The sequence below is a fragment of the Salvelinus sp. IW2-2015 genome, linkage group LG6.1 (assembly GCF_002910315.2).
Source record: "Salvelinus sp. IW2-2015 linkage group LG6.1, ASM291031v2, whole genome shotgun sequence".
Lineage (NCBI taxonomy): Eukaryota > Metazoa > Chordata > Actinopteri > Salmoniformes > Salmonidae > Salvelinus > Salvelinus sp. IW2-2015.
In genome coordinates this window covers 17,403,294-17,420,496 of record NC_036845.1, presented here as the reverse complement: position 1 = coordinate 17,420,496, position 17,203 = coordinate 17,403,294, and the positions used below count along the sequence as shown (strand labels likewise).

Sequence of the window (17,203 nt, the reverse complement as noted above, 5' to 3'; positions counted from 1 at the left end):
AGTAAATTAAGTTCCTCTCCATTCCACCTAGTGTCACTGTAAACCAGAGTAACGTCCGTAACCGTCCGGGAGACCAGAGAAGAAGTTAATAAAGCGCCTGTGCTTGTTTGAGATCTACTACATTGGAGTCAGACTGCGCAGAATCACTGATCTACAAAGACATCTCCTGGGAAAAACAACTGCTCGTTATGTAGTGAAGATTAGCGAATTTGCGCAGATCCTTGCTCAAACGTATCCCCTCAAACACGCCCACACAGGCTATCCACCATTGTTGTCATCAGCGATGAGACACGTCTATGGAAACGATTGACTGGACAGAGAAAGGACAGCAAACTAGTGAAACACGGTAGAAACACTTAAACATGAATGTCGCATGACCCACAAGCCTAGTGAAACATTGTAGACATAATAATCTGGAACAGTTGTTGGTGCTTGTAGCATAAGGGTTTCAGATGGGGGAGGTGAGAAAGCTCCAGAAGAAACTGAGACAGATTGAGAATCTGGAGATCAAAATTTCTCAATCTCTCACTCCAGAAGAAAGAGTTAAGGTACAGCACACGACTTCACTTCTAATCTTCAGCCATAGTTTTAATATCAGTCGTGTCATGAGCGCACCGGTGCTTATTCCACAATCCCGAATAGATTTCCCTYGGTACTAATACTCCCGGATATGACTGTACTCGCTCCCAAGAGAGATCTTGATGTAGCACCTTAATCCTCCAATACAATCTTGCAGGTTACATTTTACATTATTACACTCTCGGTCGTGAGTGGGTTCAATTGAGGCCAACCTAGCTGGAGCACACCAAGACTGAACAGCTGATCATGAAATAACGTCACCCATGTGAGATAGAGAATAGGCTCGCTAGATCATAATCTTTWGAAATATAGTGGTAAACAACTTGCGTTCTCATTGGGTTTTGGCCGCGTTTTAGATCAACGTCATCTACACGGGCACTAATTGAATACGTCAAATGTAAGCATAACAATGATACCCATCTCTTGTGTCGAGATGTATCACGCCTTTATAATCTTGATTTCGTGTCATTGTCATTGGGGTTTTGGCAATCTGAATCACCATGTAAAGGGTAGGGAGGGGGTTGCGTTTATAGACCTTGGATTGCTGATGCTATGAGAGGGTTTGAAGCCACCGGTCGGCCATATTGGCACTCCCTAGCAGGAGACTTCCATAGGAATGAATGGAATTCTACAGTATTTCAATTAAATGTTTCTAGGACAAAAGTACATGTATTTAAGTATTTTTGTTGTAGAGGGGACAGTAACATTAGTACTTGCAAAAAAAAATATTTTGTAGATCTTTATTTAAAAATAATTATGTTTAGCTCACATAATATCATTTGAAAGTATACATTAAGGTGCCTGTAATAGAATAATTGTGTCAAAAACGAATGTAAACATTAATAAATACATTTCTGTAGCTTCCAAAATATTTTTTTTTACAATTGAGGAGTGCCAAGATTGCTGCCCGGTGGCTTCAATACCTGTCAGTCATTCGGGGTTTATATGAATCGTTGGGGGGCACATATCAATAGTCTACCGTGGTCATTTTGTCTCCTTTCCTTCATCTGCTCTGATCTGGAAACATAGTACTATAATGGATGGATGTCTACTCACTGTCTTTTATCAGTCCATCTCTTCTCAGATCAGTCCAGATGAAGGAGGAGCGACGTTGGACTATTGAGACGTACCCAGGGAGATTTCTACGGTCATGCATGTTATTATTAACCTAAATTATGGGCTCAAACAAATCTAAGCCCCCCCCCCCTCCATCTTCAGATCTCCAGGAAGGCGGAGCTCCGCACCAGATTGGCTGAACTTCTGCTGCAGCTTTCTGGCCCCCAGCAAACTCCGGGGATTGTGGGAGGAGGAAAACATGAGAAGATGAAAAGACAAGTGTAAGGAAAGAGAGAGAGAGAGAGGGAGGGAGAGCTAGAGGGCGATAGGGGAGATTAACATCCCTGTTCACAAGCTGTAACATTCACTTTGATGCTTTGATCTGGCTTGAGTCTAGCCGACATAGGTCAAAGTCAGTCAGTCATTCTTTCAAGGCATCCTAATGTATTGGAGTAGCAGAGGGGATAGTACGTCATGTAGCCATCACTTAGGGATTCTTTCCCCAGAGTTACGACTGGGCACACTCTCCCAGGGCTTTGAAATACCAAGGGAATACCAGGGGAAATGTCATTATCACAAAGTAGTATAAAGACACGATAATGAAAATGATAGTGATCATCTGTTAATCAAATATACAACATCAATCTGTTTTCCACGCCATGCCGACAACTGTATATTTATGCACTTTGAAATTATACTTGTAATGAAGTGCTATAGAAATGTAATAAAGGATTGTCATTATTTGTAAGCTTGCTTGTGTGTCTATGGCTTAGCCTATGCACTGTTCTGTATGTCTGTGCACATGTTTCCCTGAATGTGACTGCACTGTCAATTCACTCTTGGTGTTTGGTGTGTTCTCTTTTTTTRCTCGGGCACAGTGAAGCCACCTCTGAGGCTCTTCCATCACACAGTCCCTCTGCTACCAAGATTCCCAAGGGAGAAGCAGAGCCAGCAGGCCGACAGAAGAAGACAGGCAGTCAGAAGGAGACGGTAACAAGGGGAGAGACAGGAAGAAAGGAGGAGACGGGAGGACGGAGAGAGACAGGAGCAGGGGGAGAGCAGTCAGAGCCCTGTCTAGCTGTGACCGACACAAGCCCCAAGGAAAACCAGGAAGGTGGGGTTATCTTTAAACTAGGGTTTGTTAGATTATGTCGACACATTCTCAAACTCATTGGTATCTCACAAATGTATTGTGATTGAAGGAAAGAAAATATGGAAACAGCTCGGTAGGCTCCCAGAAATTATATTACAAATAGTTAACGTTTGGATCTGTACTTCCCTCCTGGGTTGTGTTCATTAGGGTCCACTGTGGGCACATTGTAGCAAAACGCTTCAGAACGACAAACCAAAACAACCGTTTCATGAGTTCAGATCGTACCTACCTGTTTCAGACTGTTTTCTTCTGCTTCGTGCCTACTGAACACAAGCCTGATCTGTCTGTACTGTTTGTTTCCTAGAAACAGAATTTGTTTCATGCTCTAGAGCTGACAAATACGTGTATAGTAGTTATTGATCAACTAAGGTTAGAGAAGTGTTGAGTCAACCATGGCTATTATAGTCTCTCCCAACGTCCCTGATCAGGCCGGAGGCCAGGGCCTGTATTCACCAAGTGTCTCAGAATAGGCCCGCTGATCTAGTATTAGTTTAGCCTTTTAGGTCACACTGAATAAGATCGTATAGACAGATTCTAGATCAGCACCTACTCTGAGACGCTTTGTGGATACTTGCCCAGGTCCCTCCCTGTCTTATTCATTATGATATTAAAGGCAAAACGGGATCCTAGATCAGTGTCTGTTTTGACTTCCTTCCCTCATAATGCCACCCCCTTTTATGCGCGATGTAACGATGAATAAGGTCGAGCAACCTGTCGGATCCAAGTGGAATAAAATCTTTGTTATTTTTTCCAATAGGAATATCACCGTTCTCCATGCACTGTAATTTACAAATTGRTAAGAGCTATTGATAAGATCCAGGTAAAGTAAGCCGCTTAGATAAGGGGATTGTAAATATGAATAGACAATTGTTTCAGATCTATTTGAACTTCTGATCGCTGGAGACCAATGTGAAACCAGTCATATGGCAGCAAACTAAAGCATATCGACATATCAACTTCCCCACAGAGACTTTTATAGAATGAAGGCCTTATGACTTTGCTAGAATAACATTTGGAGACCCAAGCTATAGGCTTCTGTAGCCATGCGCAAATGAGAGTATAGCGCCAAACCTAGAGAGTCGATTTATGGTTTTCTAGAGTGTTTTAATTATATCTACTTTTTTTCCTGTGTGTTTTACAATTTGTATCATGTTAAATATTAGCCACTGTCAGTTATACCCACACATTTTTTTAACGGTCGCTTTAGTGTTTGTTTCCTTACATTTGGCATCATTCCATTACACAGTTAGTTSACCTTTCTTTCCTCTGTCACATTTGTGTGGTTGTTCCCTGAGGATTGCTAGTAATAGTGGATCATATTGGGCTAACGTATTGCAGGTTGYGCAGTCATTTGCGACATGTAGCCTATTGGAATCATTATGGACTGCGGACCATAAATACAGTACRTGTAGCAGTTTAAACTTGGAGACTGGTGCACGGTTCACAACGGCTGGACTGTTCTCAACACAGTTCCATGATTAGTGAGGGTTATTAGGGTCGATTTGGAGGACTACTTTTCAACCCCTATTGTACACTTTTCTCACCTTTCAATAGTTCATGGATTGATTCATTGAATATGGCAACTTTCAGGAGGAATCAAACCACTGTATTTTTGATTCACCAATATATTTTTTTGCGTAAATGCTCTCCAAACCTTTAAAAAAATATATATATATTATTCATAAATGCTTTACTAAACCTAAAAAGATCAAGAGTATTTTTAAGTCGACCAATTGGTGCTGAGAAGGAGACAAMTATTTGTGTACTTACATAGCTTTCTTTCATTGATCCCTAATTTTCTGAACAGTTMTCTCAATATATTCTAGTGAGTCTGTCAAACTAARTTCTAATTAAAGGTACACCAAATTTAAAGGGATGGCTTTATAWAAATGTACTGAAACCCCTATTGAATGAAAACTCCAGGGGAAATCTGTCGGCCATCAAGTGGAAGGGTTTTCAGCGGTTGATTYAAATGTATTCAGCRYACGCAAGGGAACCACGCCTGYAAAGCCTGTTACGCACCTGCACAAAGCCCGTTACGCACACACATCTGAATACCAACTACTGAGAAGTGCATAAGAAAGGCGTACAAGTCTGAATCTGTCCCTTTGTAAAAAAGTTCACGCAAGACTTGGGTTCTGGGTTCATGGTGATTATGATGGGTCCCTTTTTTTCAGATGCCGAGTTTACATCTCTCAAAGCATCATGGGAGAAAGCCAAGTTTCGCTTGAGGTCGCTGGAGGGTCACAGTGACATCGTCACCTGTGTGGTTGCTGTTGACAACCTGGTGATCTCCGGCAGGTAAGTGAGTCATTCTCCGATTTAATAATAGATCGCATAACTGTGAATAATTCAATTAATTTCTWTCTCCCTCCTCCTCTCTCTGTAACTCTTGACATGCTAACTTTCTCCTCCTACACTGAGAGCCATTCTCGCCTGAACAGAGTGTTATTGTACTTGATCCTTGCCTGCTCTCACTCTCTGTCTGTCTGTCTCTCGCTGTCTCACTCTTGTCTCACACTCATTTTATCTCTCTCCGTTGTTCTCTCCATCTCTCTCTCTCTCTCTATTTCTCTATCTCAGTCGAGACACAACAGTAAAGGTGTGGCACGTTCCTACGGCAACCGAGCAGCGGAATCTGGGAGGTCACACTGGTGGAGTCACCTGTCTATCTGCCCCACCGCCTGAATACTGTAGGAGACTCGGTAGGGAATGGACACACACACACACACACCTATGTCTTACTATACTAACCCTAACTCCTAACCCTAAACCTTACCCCTAATTCTAACCCTAAACCTAACCCCTAAGCCTAAAATAGCCTGTATACAAGTGAGGACCGGTTTACTATTCGTGTGAGGACTGCTGGTACTCACAAATATAGTAAAACATGTACACACACACTTATATTTCAGGCAGTGTAATTATAGTTTTAGTTCATCAGGTCAAATCCACAGAGAGAACTAGCAGCAGTAGACACTCTGAGTTACTCTCATTCTGACTGAAGGAGGGATCGTGCCACTACTTGAACTTCTCTGCCCTTTCTGTCTCTCCACCCACGCTCCCCCTCTCCATCTCACTCTCCAGGTTTTTTCTCTGATTCCATGAGCTACTTTGGCATAAGTCAGGCTTACATTACCAAGACCAGAACTCGGGAACGTATCATATTAAATCAATAACAACATGGATGATAATTATATGCGTACTGACTATGAACTGTACAATGACAACAAATAAAATGATTATTATTCCCTCCCCCCCATATTCTCTCCATCTCTTTCTTCCGTTCAACGCCCCCTTGTCTCTTCCCCTCCTTTCCCCCCCCTCTCCTCCCTACTGTCAATCTCTCTCTCTCTCTCTCTCTCTCTCTAGCCTGGGAACTGTCTCTGGGAGACAAGGAGAGGTTCATCCTGAGTGGTTCAGCGGACTCTTGTGTGAGGATCTGGGCTTTAAGCACGGGTGAGTTCACTACATACATACACAGTCTGAGCCCTACAGCTTTGTCTGGGTGAGTGCCCTGTGTGCCCTGTCTCTTATACACATCTAGATGTGTATAAGAGACAGGTCTATGACAGACTCAGTGGATCAGGGGTAGGCAACCCTGTTCCTGGGGTGCCGCAGGTACTGAAGGATTTTGTTCCAACTAGCTAATTGATCAGTTCAGTGATTGCCTAAATTCAACACACCTGGTCTTCCATGTTGGTTAAATACAAAACATGGAAGTGCCTGCGGCACTCCAGGACCAGGGTTTCCTAACCCTGCAGTTGACAATAAGTGTTGTCAGACTGACAGAGGCAGACAAGTGAGGAGACTCAGGCTCACAGGTATTTATGCAAGACATCAGTAATGTCTGCCAGCAACTGTCAACTGTTAACCTCTCTTTCGCTCCCTCTCTCTCTCTCTCTTGCTCTTTATACCATCCCTCCCCTCTCTCTTTTCCCATACTCTCACCCCCCCTCCATCTCTCTCACTCCATCTCGCTCTCTCTCTCTCTCTCCCCCTTCACCCCCCTCTCTCTATCAACCTCTCTCCCTCACTCACTCTTTACCCCCTCCCTCTCTCTGTCTGCAGATGGGGGTAAAGTCCAGGCCTGGAGCTGGCAAACCATGGACAACTGTCAATCAATCAACGCCCATAAGGAGGCTGTGACCTCCCTACAGGTGGCTGCCATAATCAAGAGCCAATAGTGTCACATTCTAGGCTTTTAAGCTATAGTGCTTCTGTAACTATGGTTGTGTTCAAACGGAAGAAAATGGACTGAAACTGGTCCAATAACAATTGCTAATTTCCTGCCCTAATGAACAAAAACTTGTTTTCATCAAGGCCTTGTTGAAATTAAAGCAAATATTTCCACACCTTTGCCAGATCTGTGTGTGCTTTAGCCAACTTAGTTGTTGTCACGCCAAACAAATTGGCTGAGGCAGAATCAAAAATGGCAGCCTGAAGGACCAAATATCTTGTTCCCCTTATATGCTACACACTTGTAGGCAGTGTGGAAATAAATTATTTAAAATCAATTAAGATATATAGATTCCAAAGAGGTTTAAAAGAGTATTCAGTGCTCTTTTCCTCGTTACATCCAAATATAAATACATTATATTTGCGAGGATAGAGGATCAGAAATGGACTACAGTGTCTTGCGAAAGTATTCACCCCCTTGGCATTTTTCCTATTTTGTTGCATTACAACCTGGAATTAAAATGAATATTTTGGGGGTTTGTGATTTACACAACACGCCTACCACTTTGAAGATGCAAAATATATTTTTTTGTGAAACGAACAAGAAATAAGACCAAAAAAAATGAAAACTTGAGCGTGCGTAACTATTCACCCCCCCCCAATGTCCTTACTTTGTAGACCACCTTTTACAGCAATTACAGCTGCAAGTCTCTTGGGGTATGTCTCTATAAGCTTGGCACATCTAGCCCCTGGGATTTTTGCCCATTCTTCAAGGCAAAACTGCTCCAGCTCCTTCAAGTTGGATGGGTTCCGCTGGTGTACAGCGATCTTTAAGTCATACCACAGATTCTCAGTTGGATTGAGGTCTGGGCTTTGACTAGGCCGTTCCAAGACATTTAAATGTTTCCCCTTAAACCACTCGGGTGTTGCTTTAGCAGTATGCTTAGGGTCATTGTCCTGYTGGAAGGTGAACCTCCGTCCCAGTCTCAAATCTCTGGAAGACTGAAACAGGTTTCCCTCAAGAATTTCCCAGTATTTAGTACCATCCATCATTCAATTCTGACCAGTTTCTCAGTCCCTGCCGATGAAAAACATCCCCACAGCATGATGCTGCCACCACCATGCTTCACTGTGGGGTTGGTGTTCTCGSGGGGTGATGAGGTGTTGGGTTTGCGCCAGACATGGCGTTTTCCTTGATGGCCAAAAAGCTAAATTTTAGTCTCGTATGACCAGAGTACCTTCTTCCATATTTTGGGGGAGTTTCCCACATGCCTTTTGGCGAACACCAAACGTGTTTGCTTATTTTTGTCTTTAAGCAAGGGCTTTTTTCTGGCCACTCGTAAAGCCCAGCTCTGTGGAGTGTACGGCTTAATGTGGTCCTATGGACAGATACTCCAATCTCCGCTTTGGAGTTCCTTCATGGTTATCTGTGGTCTCTTTGTTGCCCTCCTTGCCTGGTCTGTGAGTTTTGGTGGGTGTCCCTCTCTTGGCAGGTTTGTTGTGCTGCCATGTTCTTTCCATTTTTTAATAATGGATTTAATGGTGCTCCGTGGGATGTTCAAAGTTTTTGATATTTTTTTATAACCCAACCCTGATCTGTACTTCTCCACAACTTTACCCTGACCTGTTTGGAGAGCTCCTTGGTCTTCATGGTGCTTGTGCTTCTTGGTCTTCGTGGAGCTCCTTGGTCTTCATGGTGCTTGTGCTTCTTGGTCTTCGTGGTGCTGCTTGGTCTTCGTGGTGCTGCTTGGTCTTCGTGGTGCTGCTTGGTCTTCGTGGTGCTGCTTGGTCTTCGTGGTGCTTCTTGGTCTTCGTGGTGCTTCTTGGTCTTCGTGGTGCTTCTTGCTTAGTGGTGTTGCAGACTCTGGGGCCTTTCAGAACAGGTGTATATATACTGAGATCTATGAGAGATCATGTGACACTTAGATTGCACACAGGTGGACTTTGTTTAATTMATTATGTGACTTCTGAAGGTAATTGGTTGCAGCAGATCTTATTTAGGGGCTTCATAGCAAAGGGGGTGAATACATATGCACGCACCACTTTTCCTTTTTTCCTTTTKAWTTTTTTTTTGAAACAAGTTATTTTTTTCATTTCACTTCACCAATTTGGATTATTCTGTGTATGTCCATTACCTGAAATYCAAATTCWATTTAAATTACAGGTTGTAATGCAACAAAATAGGATAAACGCCAAGGGGGATGAATACTTTTGCAAGGCACTGTATACATGTTTGGSTAAAATACTTTGTAAGCTGTTTTAATACATAGTTTAAATGTCCAATGCAGCTGGTTTATCTCAATATCAAATMATTTCTTGGTAACAATGAAGTACCTTACTGTGATTGTTTTCAATTAGCAAAGAGMCAATTCTGTCTGGGAGGGGTCTGAGTGGGGRGKGGRAAACTGAAAACTAGCTGTTATTGGTAGAGAGGTTTGGAACTGTCTTTCTTATTGGTCTATTAACTAATTTGATACCAGGCATGCCAAAACGCCATCCCACCAAAACAGGCTGACATATTCGGCAGCCTTTTCAAAAAGCTCTTACACTAAAAGGGCATTATCATAATTTTGGCAATTTCACAGTATTGTTCCAACATCATAGTGTGGAAATATAAATAAAACAAGAAAATCACGTTTTTGACTGCCCTGGGCCTTTAAAACTTACATTTATGTAGTGTTACATGCTAAACACATTTAAGCCAAAGCAGTGAAAGCATCATCCCCACCTTTGTTCATTAACCATGTGAAGCCACGCACGCAAGCATGCATGCACGCACAGACACACACATGCACACACACACACACACACACCGTATCCATGCATTGTACTCAGCCACTGCATTCAGTCTCCATGACAACTGCCCCTTATCTATCCTCCACAGTCTCAGGGTCCCCTGGTGTTCAGCAGCTCAGCAGAGGGTGGGGTGTCTGTGTGGGAGGGGCTCTGCACCAACCGCGACCCCCTGCAGCTGTTACATCATTGGGACGCAACGGTAACGGGCTGCGGGAGTCAGGAAGGTCGTCTGACCCTCAGTCCCCGTGGTGACAGGCTCTTCGTTGCCTACGGCAGAGCCAACCTCAGGATTCTCAACTGGAGGACAGGTGAGAAGCGGTGTGTGTGCATGCGTGCACTATATAGAAGAGCCAGCTTAATGTGTTACCATGCTAGACCTTACAGATCTGTGTACTATCTGATGTTTACCGTTCCTCTGTCCAATCACCACAGGCACCGTGTCCAGGCTAACCAATCACAGCAGCATCGCTGGAGTAACAGATTGTGTACATCAGACAGGGGGACTCCTCATTGGCTCATGCTACGATTTRGYGAATGGGGAAAGCACCTTGAACTGTGAGTAAAGCTAACACAAYTGGTTGTTCCCTGAATATTATGGTACAATTGCCACCCTATAGAGCCACGCTGTTCATAGAATGCMTTGTTCCCTAAATGTATTTTGGTTTTCATCAACTTTTTCGATCTACTTTTCTCYTTCTTTCCCTCTCTCTCTCTCTCTCTCCTTTTCTCCTTCCATCTCTCCCAGTGTTCTCTCTACCTCAGTGCAGGTACCTGGCCTCGCTGACCTGGGCGGATGCTCCGAGAATCCTTTGCTTTGCGGCGTGGCTCACGGGCAGTGGGGGTCACCGCTGGGTCACCGGGGGTCGTGCCCTTACGGTGTGGGAGCAGCTCCCCAGCTCCGGGAAGCAGAGGTGGGCTCAACACCTTTCTCTCAGTACTCCTCTAGGTCAATGAATACTGATCTGATGTTTTAATGATTTTCAGTTTAATAGAACTCAGAAGTTCTTTATGGGTGCACCTGACAAAAAGTGCACTATTACTCATGTGCCCCTCACCTCACTTCTTCATGTACTTTACACTWAACCAATGTCAGTTGAATAATATTTTTTTGTCCGTTTTTGTAAAAGAGAGGGGTCTCCCTTCTTTTTTGTGTGTTTTTTTGTTTGTTTGTTTAACATATAGGACAGTGTAGAATAACGGAGAAGAGAGAAGAGAGTTTCTTCCGAAGTAGCGATGGAACTGGGATTTGATCCCATGCTTGTAGACTACTGACATATGAGTACCACAGTGGAAATAAGCCTTCAGGCTAGAGCAGCCTGACACCTTTTAATTATCAAATAAATTACATTTCATATTTGTGCTGAGGGGGTGGTGCTAATCACTAGACAACCCCAGGCCACAGTATAACAAGAATAATATGGGCTGTCGGTGTCTAATTGAGCAATAAGGCACGAGGGGGTGTGGTATATGGCCAATATACCACGGCTAAGGGCTGTGCTTAAGCACGACACAACGCGGAGTGCCTGGATACAGCCCTTAGTCGTGGTATATTGACCATACACCACAAACCCYAGACGTGCCTTATTGCTATTATAAACTGGTTACCAACGTAATTAGAACAGTAAAAATACATGTTTTTTAATACCTGTGGTACACTGATATACCACGGCTGTCAGCCAATCAGCATTCAGGGCTCGAACCACCCAGTTTCTAATGGTGATGTTGTCACAGGGGTGATGTCACAACGAAGCGAGACAACCGATTGGACGCCTCCCTGATGGAATCAGAGGGAGATTCCGAGGACGAGGAGGACAGTGACGGTGAGGAGGGGGGGGTGACAGCGGGCTGAAACACACACACGAGTAATATACATAGATCAGAAAAACTCAAAGCAACACGTCTCAAAGGGTTTCTACTGCAAGAAGCCATTGGTTCAAAGAGTCTCCTTTAGCTTCAGCTGTAGACAAATCTATATAAGTCAAAAAAGTAGCTGTCAGATTATATCTAAGTAACTTCAAGACTGATCGCTTTGATAAAGATATGGGCTCGATTCAATCCGAAGCGCTGAAGACCGACGCTACAGAGGGGTAGAAATGTAAAAGCGATGCATTCACGGAAAACGCTGCATATGTCGGGCTCAATCGGAAGTGACCTATAGCGAAGGTCTTCAGCGCTACGGATTGAATCGAGCCCTAAAGATTGAACATGTCAACTTTTTAAAAGAGCATGAACTGGAAAGGGATGTTACGCGTTTAACTATGACTCCCCACGTTACTGTAGATTACGATGATGACAAAGAAGAGAACTACACATCCCAAGATGCACCAGAGTCGGGCTCAACGTCGTGGCTTCGCTGTGTTCTCCAGTGAGAGCCAGTTTCACGCCACCCGCCACCACCAAGCCCAAGACGCTGCGCCTCACAGCATGAAGAGCAACAAAGGCGAGAGGAAGGGAGTGAGGGGGACAGAGGAGATGGATTAGAGAGGGGGGGAGTGAAGTGTGACAGATTGAGAGAGTGGCGGAGGTGGAAAGAGAGCATACGGAGAGGGAGTGAGTGCGAGCGAGAGACAGATCATTTCCCATGTAAATGTTGTCGTTTCATGTATGCAATAAAGCTGTCATACTGTGACCTTCCTGCCTCCAAATATTTCTCCTTCATATTGTGTATCCCTGTGGTGGCACCTCGTTTATTATGAACACTAGGTATTCTGTTCATCACCCCACTCAACCTGCCCTAGTGTAAATGAATGTATATTGATTGTCCTCCACCTCTGTCTCGTCTCAGTTTTTTCTAAACAGAACAGAATACTTTTTTCCTCTGCCCCCAAAACGAGAATATTAACGCCATTTTCTGTATCTTCATTATTTCCGTCCTCAGATACATTTCTTTCTTTTTTTGCCGTCCTTTTAATTGAACGAGTTAAAAGCATAATTAGCTTTTCAATCTTTCCTACAGTTTCCCTCCGTCCTCCTCCTCGCTCTCTCTCTCTCTCTCTCTCTCTCTCTCTCTCTCTCTCTGACTCTACATGTCTCTGTCGCTAAGGCAACCAATGCCTTTTCCTACTCGCTCTCTATATCTCCCCCTTTCTCACTGTCTCCCTCATTCCCTCTCTCTTCAGCCAGAGGTAGGCATGTTAACTGATATCTGTCTGAGTAAATGTGGTGTGCGTGCTTGTGTGACAGTGAGTTGTCTGCTGATTGGTGGGTGTGTGTGTGTGAGAGAGATAGAGCGTGTGTTCCTGTCTGTTTGACTGAGTGACAGCGGTCGTAGATATGAAGTCAATCTTTCTGGAGCTAAAAGTCGCACCATGTGGGATATTGGCCCCATGAATGCGTATGATGAATGTTTTGTGCACAGGCGTGTGCTTGCAAGTCTGATGTGCGAACTGTATAAGCATGTGGCAAAATGAAGCGCTCATTTTGGACAGCCAGGAGTGCCACTGCCCAGAAGAGAGAGAGATAGAGGGGTGTGTGTGTTTTCCTGTACTGCCGTCTATGAGTGTCTGTTTACATTTTCAATATCAGTCAGTGTCAGAAGAGAAGTGAACCCTCTCTCTCTTTCTCTCTCTTTCGCTCTTCCTCTCTTTTCTTTTTCTTCTTTCTTCCCAGAGAGAGAGATGATCGGAGGAGTTGGGGCTCAGTGAACAGAACGAAGCGATGGAGAGATGGTAAGATGGAGCGAGTGAGTGGATGTTTAGACAGACACAGAGTCAGACCCTCTGGTTGTATGCATGTTGCATGAGGAGTCCAGTTAGACAGTGGACAATGCATTTGTAGTGTTAATCGTGCTCTATTTCTCTTTCTGTCTCCCTCCTTTTCTCTCCCACCTCTTTCTGCTTCTCTTTATTTCTCCCTCTGTCTCTCTCTTCTTTTCTCCTTCCTTCCTTTCTTCTCTCTCTCTCTCTCTCTCTCTCTCTCTCTCTCTCTCTCTCTCTCTCTCTCTCTCTCTCTCTCTCTCTCTCTCTCTCTCTCTCTCAGCTCCATCTCTCCTGTCAAACGACTGACCGCCCACCGCTGCCTTTTCTTCCTCCTGGTTGCCGCGGTGACGCGACCCTCAACCTGTAACCGTGACGACGAGGGCGAGGGGCAGGTGGAGGCCCTCTCAGCCCAGCTGTCCGTCACAGGACAGGTCACACCCACCCCTATTTGGTCCGTGGACTGGGGCCCCACACTAGCCCTGGAGGACGAGACGCATCACATCCTGTCCAGCCAGGAAGCGGACCTGYACCACCATGGCCATGAAGTCCCCACAACAACCGCTGAGGCCTGGCTGCATCATCAGAGTGCACCGGGCAGCGCTTTGCCCCAGGAGCCCTTGGACCTGCTGGAGGCCCCGGACGCAGAGGGAGTGGAGGATGGAGGAAGTGAGGCGGAGGAGAGAGAGCCTGAGGAAGGTGGGCACCATAGAAATCAGTATAGATTAAAGAAAGAAAGGATTTGTGTTGGTGGGCATGAGAACAGAGTGTTTTGGAACAAAGACATCAGAAGAACTCTGAGGGCATCAAGGGAGTAACTTCAATTCCCACTGGGCTGGCTTTGTGTGGATGGATGGCTGCGTCTTGGTGGTGGAGAATGCTTAATCAAGTTTTCTGAACTCACAAAAACACACACCAAGCGATGGAATGGACGACTTCATTGGCTCATTCTCCTTTTGAGTTTCTTTACAGACAGTATGGGAGTTCTTGAAAAGCAGAGCTGTGTTTTTTTCTTACATCATTGCAGTTGACCTGGGTTATATTCATAAGGCACCAAACGGAAGAGAAATGACTGAAACAGGGATGGTCTACCTGGACTTGTCCAATAAGAAACGCACATTTTTGTTTTCGGTTGCAAAACATTTCAAAACGTTTTCAGTTGCATGCTCTAATGCACATGACACTGTTTTTCTTCTATTGTGCTTCTATTGCGATTTGATTGTTCCTTCTATTGTGCTGATTTCCAACCATGTGAAAGGTAACTCCTCTGTGTGTGTGTGTGTGTGTGTGTGTGTGTGTGTGTGTGTGTGTGTGTGTGCGTGTGTGTGCGTGTGCGTGTGCGTGTTCTCCAGTGGACCCTCAGTTTTATGTCACAGTGACCATCTCCTCTCTGCTCATCCTGACTGCTGTCATCATAACAGCCAAACTCTGGTAAGAATCCCCCTCCCCCTTCTTTTTCTTTCTACCCCTTCTCTGATACATAGTTTTTATGTACATCAGGGACCTTCAACAGTGTTATTTGTTTGAACATGGGAATGGTAAAACTCGGATCTACTGTAGATAGAGGATGAAAATACCTTCCCAATGTTTAAAGGCTTTCAGAGGTTTAAGGTGACGCAATTTCAACCACTTCGGGTCTTGATAGCCATGACGCTGTGTTGCTACATGCCGGTAGCATCTAAACAGTTTGTGTGTTTTCTCTTTTGTTTTCATATCATCTTTGATGTACCATTCACCTATAAAATCAGCTGGGTGTGTGTGGTGCATACTCCAACGTGAAATGAAAACTCTGACCTCTGGGATGTAGAGGAGGGCTCGTGCTATTCGCTTCAGTTGTTTGACAATGGAGGTCTCTTCTTCCCACCTGCTCTTTCACTCTTTCACTCCTCCTATTCTCCCATTTGTCTCTCCATCTCTTTCTCTGTCTTGCCCTCTTTTTGTCTCTTTCCCCTGCTCTATTTTTCTTACCTTCTGTCACTCTTAATTTCTCTCCCTCCTTCCTGTCTCCCCTCTCTCTTTTCAACCCCCCCTCTCTCTCTCTTTCTCTCTCGTTCTCTTTCTCTCTCTCTTTCTCATCCCCATTCTTCACTTTAATTTAGCTTCATCACCTTTCAGTAATACTGGGTTCAGGTTGATCCTTGATCGTCACACAGTATTCTTATCTTCTTCCCCAGTTTCCTATTACTCCCAGCACTGCCCGGGCCAGCTCCAGATCCTCAGATAATCCCTCTGCTCACTGTGTGCCGATACACGATAAGCCCCAGCTCTCTCTGTCGCTCCCTCTCCCTCTCTCTTTTTTTTTCTTTCTCTCTCCCGCTATCTCTCTCTTTCTCTCCACTGTAGGCTGGTTGAAAGTGTGTGTGCTGGAAACAAGTGTTGTTGCAGTGGTTAATTGGAGCAACAGTATCTCTCTCTCTCTCTCTCTCTGTCTTGTGTAAGTGTGGGCATTTGTTGCAGATTCAGTATGACTGTAAATATACATATTGGGTCAATTGTGGTGAGGAATGGGGGGGAAGGTTACAGTGGGAATGGAATAGGTGTTTGACGGATAAAAGTAGGGGATTGAATAGAGGCGAGACCGTGTAGAATTGAATAGAATTCTGTTGATTGTGATAATGGAAAAGCAATCGATGTTGGAGAACGTTTCACCGTGTGTGTGTGTGTGTGTGTGTGTGTGTGCGTGTGCGTGCGTGCGTACACACACATGCATGACTGGAACTGCATGTCTGTGATCTACAGTGTGTGACTGTGAAAAAGGCTTTGTTGTGTGTGAGTGCTCTGAAGAGCTGTGTGTATACTCTACCTGTGACTCTCACTGTGCCAACAACATCATAACTCATACACGTAATTGGAATGATGTTTCCCCACATCAGCCCTATATCCCCTTCCTCTCACGCTCTCGTTTCATCGCTCCCCCTTTCTTCCTTTTCATTTTCCCCCCCTATCGGGAAGGTAGCCTAGTGGTTAGAGCATTGGGCCAGTAACCCGAAAGGTTGCTGGATCGAATCCCCGAGCTGACACGGTCAAAGTCTGTCGTTCTGCCCCTGAGCAAGGCAGTTAACCCACTGTTCCCCGGGCGCCAAAGACGTGGATATCGATTTAAGGCAGCCCCCCGCACCTCCCTGATTCAGAGGGGTTGGGTTAAATGCAGAAGACACATTTCAGTTGAAGGCATTCAGTTGTACAACTGACTAGGTATCCCCCTTTCCCTTTCTCTTTACCTCTCTCACACCCTCTGATTCCTTCACCTCTTTACCCTCTTTCTTTCTCTCCCTCCCTCCCTTTCTTGCAACCTCTCTCCTCTTCTCCCTCTCGTCTGACAGCGCTTTAATGAGTCAAATGAGTGCATTAACTCTCTCTCAGAGGCGGTGTAATGTGTTCGCCGCTGCTAAATGGCTCTGTCATTCCCTCTTTTCCTCTCACTCAGTCTCGCTCTCCGTCTCTCTCTTTAACTCCGTCTCTCTCTCTCTGCCAGTTACGACCGCAGCTGTTCCCAGCACCCACCCCCGCTTTCCCGTGGCGTGGCCCCCCCCCTCTCTCTAGCCCTCCCTCGTTCCCTGGCTCTGGAGGACAGCCGGCAGACGCTGCGCGGCACTCCCTCCTTTACCGACAGGGAGAGGTAATGAGTCGCCTCACCAGCTCACTGGAGAGAGAGGGAGAGTTTGTGTGTATTTGTGTGGAGTTGTTAGTACATTGATTTGTGTGTGTGTGTGTGTGTGTGTGTGTGTGTGTGTGTGTGTGTGTG

At 45.0% G+C, this 17,203-nt stretch overlaps 2 protein-coding genes across 3 annotated transcripts in view; both read left to right on the top strand.

The window, feature by feature from the left end:
* The first annotated feature begins 136 nt into the window (after nucleotides 1-136).
* On the top strand, nucleotides 137-12,392 carry si:ch211-154o6.3 (uncharacterized). Its single transcript, XM_070443836.1, has 12 exons — nucleotides 137-548; nucleotides 1,798-1,916; nucleotides 2,514-2,749; nucleotides 4,966-5,089; nucleotides 5,372-5,493; nucleotides 6,161-6,247; nucleotides 6,599-6,948; nucleotides 9,852-10,071; nucleotides 10,196-10,318; nucleotides 10,509-10,674; nucleotides 11,495-11,583; nucleotides 12,044-12,392. The coding sequence occupies exons 1-12, from the start codon at nucleotides 453-455 to the stop codon at nucleotides 12,130-12,132; spliced, it is 1,821 nt and encodes a 606-aa protein (XP_070299937.1). The 5' UTR covers nucleotides 137-452; the 3' UTR covers nucleotides 12,133-12,392.
* Nucleotides 12,393-12,496: 104 nt separating this feature from the next.
* pianp (PILR alpha associated neural protein) overlaps nucleotides 12,497-17,203 on the top strand; it is a 7,067-nt gene continuing 2,360 nt past the window's right edge. Inside the window, exons 1-5 of one of the 2 annotated variants that reach the window (XM_023989325.2) lie at nucleotides 12,497-12,888; nucleotides 13,373-13,431; nucleotides 13,742-14,157; nucleotides 14,811-14,889; nucleotides 16,934-17,077. In XM_023989325.2, coding sequence (XP_023845093.1) covers nucleotides 13,421-13,431; nucleotides 13,742-14,157; nucleotides 14,811-14,889; nucleotides 16,934-17,077 — 650 coding nt within the window. In that variant the 5' untranslated portion in view covers nucleotides 12,497-12,888; nucleotides 13,373-13,420. Of the gene's footprint in view, nucleotides 13,432-13,741; nucleotides 14,158-14,810; nucleotides 14,890-16,933; nucleotides 17,078-17,203 lie in introns of both variants that reach the window. The other variant, XM_023989324.2, reaches the window with a different exon arrangement.